This window comes from Anastrepha obliqua, chromosome 6 (genome assembly GCF_027943255.1).
Source record: "Anastrepha obliqua isolate idAnaObli1 chromosome 6, idAnaObli1_1.0, whole genome shotgun sequence".
NCBI classification, from domain to species: Eukaryota; Metazoa; Arthropoda; class Insecta; order Diptera; family Tephritidae; genus Anastrepha; species Anastrepha obliqua.
In genome coordinates, this window is record NC_072897.1 from 6,042,191 (window position 1) to 6,057,271 (window position 15,081).

At 42.5% G+C, this 15,081-nt stretch overlaps 1 protein-coding gene across 1 annotated transcript in view; it reads left to right on the forward strand.

The window, feature by feature from the left end:
* Positions 1 to 10,769, forward strand: part of LOC129250060 (uncharacterized) — an 82,921-nt gene extending 72,152 nt beyond the window's left edge. Inside the window, exon 3 of the mRNA XM_054889702.1 lies at positions 10,674 to 10,769. Coding sequence (XP_054745677.1) covers positions 10,674 to 10,769 — 96 coding nt within the window. The remainder of the gene's footprint in view (positions 1 to 10,673) is intronic.
* The last annotated feature ends 4,312 nt before the right edge of the window (positions 10,770 to 15,081 follow it).

A 15,081-nucleotide genomic window follows, 5' to 3' on the forward strand; every position in this document is an offset into this window, starting at 1 on the left:
TCACTCACTTGTACTAAACATAGAAAAGGCGTTAGAATATAAGGAGTATGCTCTAGGAGTATTTCTAGATATATCAGGGGCCTTTAACAACGTGACAAAAGATGCTATTTTAAATAGCATAGAGTCACTTAACGTGCAACCCGCGGTTTATCTATGGATAAGGCAGCTACTAGCTAGCAGAAAGATAAGAGCGGAGTGGAACGATGCGACCGTCACCAAATATGCATGCAGAGGTACTCCGCAAGGTGGGGTACTATCGCCGCTATTATGGCTACTAGTAGCAAATGAAATTCTTAAGAAACTTGACAGAGGGGCACCTAAACTAGTGGCATATGCCGATGACATAGCTATAGTAGTTACAGGAAAGTACCTGGACACCATCAGTAATGTGATGAACAACACTCTCAAAACGATACACCAATGGGCATCTCACGCAGGGCTAGGGATAAACGCGGGAAAAACGGACATGGTACTTTTTACCAGGAAGTACAAAGTTCCGGCGTGGAACCTCCCGAAGCTAGGCAACAACGAATTACTTCTCAAAGATTATGCAAAGTACCTCGGAGTAATATTGGACAGCAAATTGCTGTGGAAGCACAACGTTGAGTAGAGGGTGAAAAAGGCCAGTAATGCGTTGTACGCATGTAAAAGAATGCTGGGCGTTACTTGGGGTCTATCACCCTCTCTGATGCATTGGTGCTACACAGCAGTAGTCAGACCGATATTGCTGTACGGAACCTTAGTATGGTGGACTGCGACAAAAAAACTGACATACTTAATGCCGCTGGAAAGGATTCAACGACTCGCTGCTCTGTGCATAACAGGAGCGATGAAGACCACTCCAACGGCGGCGCTGGAAATGATACTCAGCATGCCACCTATTGACCTCATGGCGGAGAACCTGGCAGCGAAATCCGCGAGAAGGCTAATGGCTGCAGGGGTATTCATCTGCAGAACCTTCGGTCACAGCTCAATAGGAAAGTGGAGCTCAGGTGGCACAGACTACATGGCTCCGTACTTTAATTGGGAGAGAAGGTTCCGTACTACAATTGAAGAGGAGGGATGGCATAAAGGCATGAAGCCTGGCCATAGAACCTTTCACATCTATACAGACGGCTCGAAAACTCCAGACGGAGTGGGAGCGGGTATCTACTGCTCAAAACTAGGAATAAGGCAGTCTATCAAGCTGCCAGACCACAGCAGTATTTTCCAAGCGGAAGTTTTTGCTGTGGGGAAGGCCGCGGAGCTAGCCTACACTAGAACAAGAAAGAACTCAACAATTAATATATACGTGGATAGTCAAGCAGCAATAAGAGCAATAAGCTAATATTGTATTAAATCCAAAAATGTTCGACGGAGCAGGGAGGCCATAGAAAGGCTAGCCGAAAACAGTAGGCTGCATATCTACTGGGTACCTGGTCACAAAGGCATTATAGGGAACGAAATAGTAGATGAGATAGCAAAAAGTGCTGTGAGACTACCATTTGAACAAGAGAACGACATACCGAGACCGCTAAACACAATATACAATGAAATGGACGACCACATGAAAAGGCAAGTGAAAGCTAGGGGGACTAACCTGACCACATGCAAAACAGCAAAACTCATGTGTAGAACCAACGACAAAAAACTCACTCAATTCGTACTTACGCTCTCGCGAAAGGAATGCAGAACTATCATAGGTATGCTAACAGGTCACAATCTATTGGCGGCACATGCGTACAAGATAGGGATTGCTAACACGGACAAATGCAGAAAATGCAGAGAGGATGTTGAGGAGACTTTAGAACACCTTCTGTGCGTTTGTCCGGCATTATCAAAAACGCGACTAAGATGCCTGGGAGCCCCACTGTTTGAGGGTCTGGAAGACGTCTCAAAAGCGGAGCTCCCAGACCTACTTAGATTCGCCAAAAGCGCTGACATCCTACACGATGTCTACTTTAGGGATTCATAGAGGTCGGTCTCCATCTGGTATCGCTAGGGACCAAAAGGTCTATGCGTGGCTTATTGCCAACCAGGCTAACCTAACCTAACCTATATGCGGATCGAAGTGATACTCAAGTTCTGAACCAAGATAAGACCGCATCAACAGAGCAGTCTGTCCATGTGATGAGGTTGCACTTTGGGAACAATTGCCTTTCACAACCAGGGTGTGATGTCTTCTGTGCAGACATACAACAAGTTTTAAAAAATGGCTCCGTAATGAAACTTATCTGTGAACCCATGTCATACATACCCATTTACCAGGGGTACCTTGGCAGGGGTCAGTAGAACAATTCGTGCGGCTTGTGTCAGAAGAGAGCGGACTGCATCTATCCGCGAAGCAGGGGTACCGGATGATGGCGATACTTGCCCAAGGACGGTCAATGGTCGCTGGTGTTTGTAAGTAACCGCTCGCTTACAATTGCTACAATACCCCGAGTTACACTCATGGGCTAAATGACCTGGTCCCAAGCAGTTAAACCGTAACGATACTTGGCGTACGCAGATCAGACGTTGATCGATACCCAATGTTCGAAATTGAAAGCATCTCGATAGACGATGAGACTCGTCGCATGATAGAGCAATGGGAATTTTATGTTAGCGTTTGAAAATTTGGGTATCACAATATGTGGCTGTGCTATGCGATACGTTGCCGAGTGTCCGGACGATATGGTAGAATTATTTTTTAAGTGCCAGCATGGGTCTGAACTCCTCAAGCTTTTTCTGCAATTCTGGAAGAGTATCCAAATGACTCAAAACGGTCGAGAATATGACTGCCGCTGTTGATAATTTACCGAGAATAATGGGATAAACGATGGTCTGTGACTAGACCCATCACATTAACTGCACGTAAGGTGCTGTTACATATGTAGAAGTCCACGCAAGAGGGGAAAGGTACTTGTTGCCGTTCACTTGGTAGTGGCCAGGACGATTTTTCTGCATATGGTTTAAGCAGCTCACAACTTCCGGGATTAGCCCACGTATCCTCTGGGTAGCTTCCGAACACCCGTTCGGGAATGGGGCAACGTGAGAAGACGAAACATTCCAGGATAGCTGGACTTAGGACCCGCTACTTAAAATACCCCCCAATGAAAAGATTGCAAAAGCCGCGGATGAGAACTTCTAATACTGATGACGACCTCTGCAAACGAACAAAAGACTACGATTTCAGGGAATGCACCTGGACTGTCCGGTCCCTTGATGGAGAAGGTGCCTCTGCTTGGCTGGTTGATGTCCTCGTGAGAGTAAAAGGTGGCATCACTGCTATTCAAGTGATGCGATCGAAGAGACAAAGCAAGAAAAACGTAGGACCTTGCGACGCCTACCGCAGCTACTATGCAAAGGAGCGCAAATTCGGTGTCGGATTTGTTGTGGGAGAGAGACTTCGTCGCAAAGTACTGTCGCTCACGGAATGGGTCCGTTGTGAGCCGCGGGCCTACATTTCCCTCTCCATATTGAACCATCCTGAGCTTTTGACAAAGCGTAAAAGGTTGTTGATACCTAAAGTGTATAGATTATCTATATTCGTTAGAGTTTTAAAAATCGGTTTCTGCTTCTGGCTAGAGCTGGGCATGTGCAAAAAAGGTGTTTAATTGTTTCCAACTCCTCCTCATTTCTGCAGCTACGACAGAAATCATGCAGGTAAACGCCTGATCTCTTTGCATGATTTCCTATGAGACAATGTCCTGTGAGGGCCCCTACTAAGGTCCTGATTTGAAGTCTACTCAGTTTTATAATACTCTTGGACAGACGTATATTTAGCCTTGGCCATGTTTGCCTAGCAATTTTGCAGGTGTTAGCGCTAATCCATCTCTGATTTGCAGAATTGATTAGTACGTTCTTTATGAGAAGCTTACAAGTTGCAAGAGGTATCTCCATAAAATTACTTATGGCTGGCATACAGGTAACTTCTCTTGCAAGTTGGTCTGCCCTACAGTTCCCTGGTATATCTCTGTGGCCTGGGACCCAGCATAAGATTATACGATATTGGTTGGCCATCTCATTTAGAGATTGGCGACAACGTAAGAAACTCCTTGATGTTGTTTGGAATGCATCCAGGGCTCGAAGGGCAGCTTGGCCCTCTGATAGAATGCAGATATCCGTTGATGATATTCTGTTTATCTTTAACCATTTTGGATTGACATAATAATATGCAAACAGAGTAGACGTGTTTTTTTGTGCGCTGCAGTTATATCCTATTTACTTGTGTTTGTGATCAGCTTTTTTATTAAAGTGGTGCACAAGTCGACATATATGTGCTTTCAAGTCATTTGCTAAATTCACACAACAATGCAGTGTTTTGTTCTCAACTAACAGTAACAGGCAATAGCAGCTAGAGAGAAAACCAAATCATGCTTTTGTATGACTTGTTTCTCTCTCAGCATTATCACAACACACATATTTCGGCAAGATAGCAAGAAAAGCAATGACACTGAAAGGCAATGAAAAACAATTCGATTCAAACAAGTGAATTGTGTCAAATGTGGATTATTTGCTTACATGAATTCCTGATATTTTAAAATCAAATAGGCAGTTAATGTTTGGTATGATGGTTTTGTAGAATAAAAATTAAATTCTGATTAATATTTGAATGTAACTTACACTTTGCCTGCAAATATTCTTCTGCGCAGTTTATTGGATTTTAAATTTACTAAAAGCTGTCTTATTTCATAACTTCAATAGCTTTAAAAATTATTCATCGAAAGTTGACCGTTATTTGTTAATATTCTCCCCTTAATACGCAAAAGTGCGCGGGGAACGAAGAAATGTGTATGTTTGCAATTTTCATACATCTCGAAGGTGTGCTAATACACACTACGTACATACATACATATGACACCAATTCACACATTGTACTTGATGTCTTTCGGCAAAGCTTGTATGAGAATGTTTTTCTACCATTGCCATGCAAGCTTATAAGCAGCGTCGTGCAATTCGTGCACTGTCGATAGAGCCGAAGTAGTATTGCTTGTTGAAGACAGTTTTTCTTCGTTGCTGTTCAAGTTGTGTGCCTACATTGCTTTTTGTCTTCACAAACAGTGTCGCATGCAATGTGTGACTTGTTGCTTTGTAATAAGCAAGTCATTTGTGCACCACTTTATTTTTTATATATATTAGTTTTTTGCGAATACGCGTCTCTTTGATCACTTTCTAACTCTGTGGCCGTGAAAATAATTTAGTGTACGCTAAAACAAACCAAAGCAGCAATTTTTGGAAAATTTAAAAACAATTTAAAAAAATGACCATCAGAACAAAAATGACACGCCAAACGGTATCCACTCCGCAAAACAGCGCGAGCACTCTAACCAAAGCAGAGAAAAAAGGGAGCTCGCCACCTCCTTTCTGGCTTGAGCGGATAGAGGAACAACTCGAGTTGCAGAGAAGGAGTATCATCGAAGAGATTTCGGAACGAGTGAAAACATCTGAAGAGCAAGTAATGCAGCGGTTTGGCGAAATAGCGGCTGAAGTGGCGAACCTGCGGACAGCTGTGAAAGCAATGGAAGAACGTGTGGGGAAGCAAATTCAACTGAACAGGCAACTTCAGGGTGAAATCGCGGTACTGAAGACTTAGCTGGATGAGTGCCAAAATCATGCCGTCTCCACAGATCTCATCATTAACGGGTTGCCGCACATGGATGGTGAGAACATAAATAATATTTTTGGTAGCCTGTGCCATACTCTCAATATGCCAGCGCCACAAATTTCCTCCGGTTCTGCAGTCGATGTAATTTGCGTTTCTGAGACCTGGTTTCATCATGACCTCCCTGATTTCAACATCTCTTTAAATGGATACAATTTATTGAGAAACGATCGTAATCTTAACAGAAAAGGGGGGGGAGTTGCTGTGTTCTTAAAAAAAAGTTTGAAATTTAAACTAATAGCAAAGTTAAATAACTGTGAAAATGAATACTTATTTACTGAAGTATCTGATGGCATGAATAAAATTTTAATTGCATGTGTTTACAATCCTAACAAAAGTATTGCTCTTGATACACTAATTGTCGACCAGTCTGATTTTGTCTTAAATTACGAACGTATCCTGCTGTGTGGTGATTTTAATGTTAACCTTTTAAAAAATGAGCCTAGTAGTAGTAAACTATTCGACGGAATTACACCAACGAGATATACAAATAACTCCCAACGTAGTCTTCTCGATTATTTTATAACATGTGACTTGTCACATATTCTAAAATTCGACCAAGCTGACTTTATATCTGACCACGACTTAATATTTTGTACCTTAGATGTTGTGATGAATCGTCCAAATTTAGGTGCCACCTATGAGTATCGTGATTTTAAAACGTTAAATGTTAATTCTTTGAATTCAGACATGGGTTCTATAAATTGGAATGAATGTTGGTTTCTTAGTTCTGTTGATAATAAACTTGACTTCCTCAACCGTAACCTATCCTCGTTATTTAACATGCATGTTCCGCTTCGTTCTGTAAATGTTTTAAATAGTTCATGTCCTTGGTACAACTCGAAAGTTCGGGCTGCCATTAGAGAGCTCCTACTTTAAAAGAGTCCTCACCTTGTGCTACTCTAAAAGAACAATTTCAATTTATGACAGTTTGTGAGGTAGATGTCCTGAAAGCTTTATCCTAAATAAAGTCTAATGCAATAGGCGATGATGGCATCTCGCTAAAATTCGTCCGTATAGTCATCCAATATATAATAAGACCCCTTACCCATATAATAAACCATTGCTTGACTAGTTCATGTTTCCCAGCAGTATGGAAAAAGGCTATAGTTTTCCCAGTCGCAAAAAAGGCAAATGCTATTTATGCTCGTGACAATAGACCTATCAGCATACTGCCCACATTTTACAAAGTTTGCGAAAACTTGATGGCCACGCAAATTTCATCATTTGTACAGAACAATCGTCTACTCTCTCCACTACAATCTGGCTTCAAACAAAGTCACAGTTGCTCGACTGCAATGGTTAAAATACTGGACGACATTAGAATCAGTTTTGACAACGGACACTTGACTCTACTTTGCTTACTTGACTTTTCTAAAGCATTTGATTCAGTGAATCACAAATTGTTATGTTTGAAGCTTAAACACTATTTCGGCTTCAAAGACAGTGCGGTGAAGCTCATGGCCAGCCACCTTGGAGACAGAACGCAGAAGGTCAAAACCAGTAAATCAACATCTCAGTCTAGATACGTACACACTGGTGTTCCGCAAGGGTCTATCCTTGGTCCGCTCTTATTCAGTCTTTTTGTCAATGATTTTTTTAACGTTTGTCAGTATGTCAATGTCCATGCGTATGCTGATGATATACATACAATTGTACTTGTCCAGTCGTATTGGTCTCGTTTATGATTTATGTTCCAAAATAAACAGTGATTTGTCTGCTATTTCTGTATGGGCTAATGAAAACTCTTTATGTCTGAACGCGTCAAAGTCATATGTCTTACCTATATGTAATAGTGTCGTGCATGTTGACAATATCCCTAAATTGTGGATAGGTACAAGTTCCCTTACCTTTATGGATAAGGTAAAAAATTTGGGGTTCATTCTCAACACAAAACTTACCAGTGCTGACCATATAAATAGGGTTGTGGGGAACATTTATGCTACATTGCGTAAGCTGAGAGTATCTGCAACATTCACGCCAGAGAAAACGAGGCGCAAATTAGTACTCCAGCTAATTATGCCTCTCATTACGTACTCTGAGGTGGTATACAGCAAACTCGACTCCACATCTTGCCATAAACTTAATGTGGCATTTAATAACGCCACGCGGTATGTATATGGGATTGGCAGATATGACCATATCTCTGCATGGTGATCAAGGTTACTGGGATGTTTCCTTAATAGTTATTTGTCTGCTAGAAATTGCATATTTTTATGCAAACTTACATTATTCAAGTCTCCGCCCTATCTGACAGAGAAGTTGATACCAGTAAGGTCTCGCAGACACAACAAATTCATCGTTCCAAAATTTAATTACCTACCATCATCTAGATTATTTTTCATTAACGCTATTAAAGTGTGGAACTCATTACCCGACACTGTGAAGGCTGGACTTAACAGATTTAACTTCAGGGCACAAGTCTATAATTACTTTAAAAGTGTTTGATTGCATTAAATTAGGGCCCTAAATTTCTCTCTACATTCTCTAATTACTACTTTTGTTCTTTCTTCTCTAGATCCTTCTTTTCTTTTCCTATTGCTTATTTTCTTCTTATTATTATAGTTCAGTTAAATATATTGGATTAATTCGTAAATGAACTGGTGTAAAATTTAGATTAAGAAACTTGTATGTTAAAAATACTCCAGTTGCTTATAATATTGTTGAAGTACTATTAAAAGGCCTTAGTCTTACTATGTACTATTTATATAAACAAATAAATAAATAAAATAAATTTTAAGGCTTCATGAATAGCGTTTATTTCCGCTTGGAAAACGCTACAGTGATCCGGTAATTTAAAGGATTCACTAATAGAAAGCTCTTCGCAAAATAACCCTGATCTTACACCGGTGTCCATTTTGGATCCGTCCGTGTAGATCTTAACGGGTATGTTGGGTGTTGGATCTTCTTCAAGCCATTCCAGTCTAGAAGGGATTTTTATTAGGAAATTCCTTTCGAAGCAAAGATTGGGAGGATGATAATCCCAGTCACTGGGTATATCCGTGTAGGAGTCTAAAATGGTTGAATGTCCATGTGTGACAGTTCTCCATTGTGAGCTCGCTTTGAGCCTTAAAGCGGAGCAGGCCGCTGAGTATTTGCAGAAGAGATCTAGGGGTGGCAGATGTAGCATGATGTCCAAAGCCATGGATGGCGTGGTTTTAATGGCGCCACATATTACTAGTTCCGCTGATCTCTGCACCTTATTCAATAAATTAGAATAGGTTTTTTTCTGCATAGCACACCACCAGACAACATTTCCATATAGAAGAATGGGTCTGACGACAGCAGTGTAGAGCCAATGAGCAACCTTACCGGCATAAAAAGCTAGGTTCGCTTTCCTGACTCTTTCTAAGGTGTTTGACTTCCAAGTCAGTTTCCTATCTATGTTTAGTCCCAAGTACTTGGTTTCTTCCGAAATCACAAGAGCTTCCCCTTTGAGCATAATTGGACTTAGCTGAGGGATTCTGTGTTTCCTAGTGAACAATATGAGTTGTGTTTTGTCTGGGTTGACTCCTAGACCACACTTTCCTGCCCACCTAGAAAGTATATCTAGAGCATTGTATTAGGTCTCTTAATGTAGATACAAATTTACCAGAGACAGCAATAACAACATCATCGGTGTAAGCTATCACCTTACAGCCGACCGATTCCAGTATTAACAGAAGTTTATTTACAACTGCGTTCCATAAAAACGGTGTGAGGACTCCACCTTGCGGTGTACCTCTACTTACCAATCTCCTGAGCACCGATTCTCCCAGTTCCGCTTCAATTATTCTGCTATTTAGCATTTTGCCAATGAAGCCTACCAAGCCCGGTTCTACCCTAAGATCAGTGAGTGCTGCAGTAATTGCCCCCCCTTCAACATTGTTGAAGGCCCCTGCAATATCAAGGAAAGCGGCTAAAGTAAAGTTCCTGTTTGTGCAGTGAACTCTCTGCCGTGTAAATAAGGTTATGTAGAGCTGTCTCTACCGATTTCTTTTTCGTGTAGGCATGTTGTGACGCAGAGATAAGATTTCTATCTATAGTTAGGCTTAAGTGAAATTCTATCAACCTCTCCAAAGTTTTCAATAGGAAGGAGGAAAGAGATATCGGTCTTAAGTCTTTTGGATGGGTATGTGAGTTTCTACCAGCTTTTGGAATGAAAACAATTTTGACTTGCCTCCACTTAAGACGTATATGACCGGAGAGAAACCAACCTTTGAAGATTGCTAGTACCCCTTGTGCTAGATATCCGGCGGCCTTTTGCAGTTCCACCGGGTAAATACCATCTGGGCCCGGTGATTTAAAAGGTTTGAAACTTTCAATCGGCCATAAGAGCCGATCCTCAGATATAGCATCTATTCTGACTTCACGATAGTGTACTGTATCTTCCATGTCATGGCCAGTAATGTCTGAGCAGCCTGGAAAATGAGTGTCGAGTAAAAGTTCTAGAGATTCTTTACTGGTTGTAGTGAAAGTACCATCACTTTTCTGTATCAGTTCCCAATTTTGAGGGCTTCCCGCTAAAATTTTACGAAGTCTGGAGGCCTCAGTTGCCCCCTCAACCTCTTCACAAAAGGATTCCCAAGATTGCTTTTGGGCATTTCTGATTTCCTTCTTGTAGATTCTCAAAGCATCTTTATAGCCTTTTCAATCTTCATCGAGACGTGTTTTCTTTGCCTCATTAAAAGCGCTTCTGCTTGTTTTTTGAAGCTTGCTTAGTTCAACCGTCCACCACTTAGGCTTGGGTTTACCCCTCAGTCTTCTTATGGGATAGGCTTCCTTCTATGCTTTGTGGTACCACAGATGGACATGTTCCTAGGGTAACGCCGATACAATCTAGATACTTTTCCCAGTCTGTTTTCCTGATATTTCTACCAGGCTAAGGTTTCGGTAGATTTTTACTAATCTCAAATGAGATATATCTATGATCAGAGAAGGAATGTTCTTCCAAAACTCTCCAGTTCCTAATTCATTTAATAACGGAGTCAAAAGCAAAAGTAGCGTCTAACACTTCCTGTCTATTACTAATGACAAAAGTAGGTTTATTACCTTTATTGCAAATCTGTAGTTTAGTTCCTATCAGATAATCAAAGAGACACTCACCTATAGCGTTAGTATTAGTACTGCCCTATCTCGTGATGCGCATTTACATCCGCACCAATAATTAGCTTTGCACCAAGCTTCTTCGCCTGCGCTATCAGATCTTTGAATATTAATCTCGGTAGCTCCTCATGGTCATGTGCGAGGTAACAGGAAGATAGCCACATCCGTTCATTTCCCGACTCCAGGCTGATGGTCAGTTGATCGGTGTCGCTGTAATTAGAGAGCATGAAAGCATTTACCCCTTTTCTTATTAGTACGCACGCTCTAGGATTACCATTGTTGCAAGCATACATCAGTTTATATTTTTGAGTCCTTAGTCCGCACATAAGTCCATGTGATACCCATGGTTCTTGAATCAGGACAATATGATATCGACCTTTGACCAGGTGGATTATGAGGTTGGCGGACGAAACCTTTGAGTGGTGTGGGTTAATTTGAAGAACTCGTATCATCATGGTTACTGGACTTCCTCTCCACCACCGTCATGTTAGGATCATCTGAGTCTGACGCCAGTAGCTCTTCCTCATCAGTGAGAGTAGTATCAAGTACTCTATCTAACAAGGAAGAGATACTGCCGTCAGCAGATGCCTTTCATAGCGCTGTAGCAGGGTTGGGACCGGTGCCAGATTCCGCCGTGAGGCCTATCTCAGCTCCAACCGGGTCTTTTAAATTAGACGTCTTGTCCTTATTATAGACCCTCAGTCTTATGGACGAAAACCCATAGCTTACTATACCGTCAGAGCGCGCCAGTGCGTCCACCGAGTCTTTGGAGACTACGAAAGTAGCGCTTTGGTACTCAGCCTTGGGATCGTCCAGCTTTGTGACCTTCCAAGACTATGTAGGATGCTCGTGGTTGCATACCCTAAGCATTTCAAGGATATTTTGAGGGTCTGATTGCTCCGCTGGTAGCCAGGCCCTAGCTCTTGGTAAATTGGGGATGTCATCCATTGAAATTACCTCGAGTTTAGACCCAGGCCATACTTCGCCAATCCTTGAAATGGCTAATTTTTAAAGATCAGTTGATCTCTGATCGGCACAGGCGATAAGCTTCACGTGGCTCTGATGCCATCCACTATCACGACAGAAAGGAGCTGGACTAGGATTCTCTTTCAGAATTTGGAAGAAAACGCTTGATAGCCTGGCTGACGAGGAAGTATATATGTATGGTACTATTTATTCTATTTTTATAAATATTTAAATAAAATATTTTATATAAATCTAATCTTTTATATAAAAATCTCACAAGAATAAAACATAAGCAACAATTGGAACATACAAATGAAGGCATTATTCCCCCCGCGGGAAAGGTGGTTAGAACTTGCCCGCGGTAGCAGATGCTTGTCGTAAGAGGCGACGAAAAACCACTAATCAACCTGTTAGCCAAGATCAATAACTCAACGATAATAGGCTGATCGAAACGGGCACATAAACGGCTTGGTGACCATGTTAACACTGCCGTCATTAGAACGTCTAACTAGCTAACAGTTTTCCTGGCAGACAGGACATCAGGATCGAGGCCAGTAAGATTCTAGTTACGGACACGATTTGGAAACTCAATTGGGCTGGGATGTGTTCGCCTGCAACCTTAATAAACTGCTTGAAACCCCGCGGAAACGGCGTGCAGAAAGGAACACCATTTCCTCGGTCCTATTAAAACCGTGGCAGGTCTTAAGATATGTTCAATGATCGTAACCAGTGGTTGTGTAGGTTGGGTTGAGATGACTCCCCGTTAATTCCGGTTGGGGCTTGGCTCTGAACTCTGGACTCCATAAGGGCCAGAGTCAACCCTTGCATGACCTCCCTGCTTGCATAAATAATCATGGAGCCTTTTAGGAAACTACATATACGATCGGAGTTAGCGACCTTAAATTGGGACCCAAAAGTATGGATAATATCAACGAAACACAAAACACAAAACCGAAATTAAACACCAGATGAGCACGCAAATATCTTTAGAAGAAGCTCGATTGTGATGAATTTACCTCCCCTTAAACATAACCGAAGCAATATAGCAACAGGCGGAGCAACGAACCTAATGGCAGCCGTCTCAGGGCACGGCAACAGCATATCGCTAACGCCAAAGGAGTTACCTACTTGCAGTTACCCAGGTACGCCAAAATTGACCCAAAACAGAGGCAAACCAGACCCTACCACAGTGGATAAGGCCGCAGCAAAACTTCTGACGAGTTTCCCGAACACTGCCAATAAAGTTAAAGCAAGCAAAATCGTACTACCAAGGCAAAATAAGAAGCTCAGTGGTATCGTTGGCAAGTTGGGTTCTGAAATAGATGAGTTCATCAGTTTCTGTGAACCGCGGCACAACGTGCATGGCGATATCGAAAAACGGTGCAGCATAATTAAGAACTGGCATATGGAGCTAGTTACGCAAGTCAAGGCGGAGCAGAAGACTTCTTATACTGTTCCCATGAGCAAAACGGTGGAAGTCCAAACAACAGCCGACAGCTGTGTCAAAGCCACACAAAGTCCACCACAAAGTCCACCACAAAGCACTAAGCGATTCAGGGCTCAATCGAGTCTCAAGGAAAACTCGCAAGACCCTAAGAAGACTCCGCAGGCAAAAAGGAGAGCTGCAACCTCAGCGGAGAATCAAAAGCAATTGTTATGGTCAACGCAAAAGGTGCAAGAGTGGACGAAAATTCGCAGGCAGAAGAAGGATAAAAAGGCAATAGCAATAAAACCAAGGGCAAATGCCTTTATAATGAAGGCAGTAAAATCCAACTCCGAGCTCAAGGAATTTAGCGAGGAGGTGAGAACGATTCGGCCAACACAGAAAAAACGACTCCTTATAGAGTTAAAGTGCCGAAGTGAAACCAATGCCTCCAAATATCAGGCTGTGATTGAAAAAGCTCTTGCGAACGTTGCTACGGTTGATCTGTGAACCCACATGGTCACAATGCAGATTAGGGCCCTAATATTGGAACTTAAATCGACAGACGAATTATTGGATGCTACGGTGGAGCAAACGCATAATAAAGGCCAGACAAAGGTGCGATAAAAAGTACCAGAGCAGCATATGGAGGTACGCACGCCGTTTACATACAGCTTCCGGCAGAAGATGCTAAGAGGACCCTGGCTCTGGAGCATCTAAGAGTAGGCTGGATAAGATGCCTAGTGTCGCAAGTAGTATCACCCAAGCACTGCTATACATGTTGGGGATATGGACACGTTGCCACAGCCTGCAAGGAACCTGATCGCACTAAACAGTGCAGAAGGTGCGGTTAAGAAGGTCACAAAGCCGTAGATTGCAGCAAAAGAGAGAAATGTGCATTATGCAAAGGGGCACATGCAGCCGGAAGTGCAAAGTGTCCGCTTTACCCAGAGGCTGAGAGAACGCCCATGACCATGAAAATACTGCAGCTTAATATCAGCCACTGGAAAAGGCACAGAGCCTCTTAGACCAATTGGTGAGGGAGAAAAATGATTGATGTGGTGCTGTTATCGGACCCGGTAGCAGCTAAAAATACATGTGATTGGACGGCAGATAAACAGAACCTTGCTGCTTTTTGGGTGACCGGAGACAAAAGTGTTCGATGTAGGATGACGGCAGAATACGAGGTTTCCCCCCATAACAGGAGACAACCGGTGTACTGGTGGTCAGATGGAATAGAATATCTGTGAGAAAAATGCAAAAAGTCGAAAAGGAGATACCAGAGAGAAAGGGGCAGACAGTTTTTCGAACCACTTCACAAAGAATTTCGAGCGCAACGCCAAAAACCAGGAAAAGCCATTGAAGCGAGTAAAAACAGGTGCTTTAAAAATATGATTGACGGGGCTGATAACAATCCGTGGGGTCATTGCGTACAAAGTGGTGATGGAGAAGGTTAACGGTTTTAAATCTCCTCAACCAACATGCCCTATTCTGCTAGAAAAAATAGTCGCAACACTCTTTCCCCAACAGGAAGGTAATAATGACATGAGCAGGCACTTGGATGTATACGAGACACCTACAGTATCGGTATCAGAGGTGCTGAACACATTGGTTCGTATAAGCGATAACAAAGCGTCGGGCTTGGACGGTATACCCAACATTGCTTTTAGGCCCGCGGTTCATGCAAATCCAACTGTGTTTGCTAACCTTTATAGAAGGTGTCTGACCGAAGGCACGTTCCCCAAGAGTTTGAAAAAACAGCGCTTAGTCCTACTGTTAAAGCCCGGTAAGCAGCCTAGCCAGCCGACAGTGTACAGGCCTCTCTGCATGCTCCACACTATTAGAAAGGTTTTTGGGCGCATAATAAGTGAGCGATTACAGGAATATTTGGAAGTGCCTGGCGGACTCTCTGACAACCAGGTCGGATTCCGAAAAGCCAGATCTGCAATCGACGCTATAAGAACGAAGGTTTATATTGCAAAGG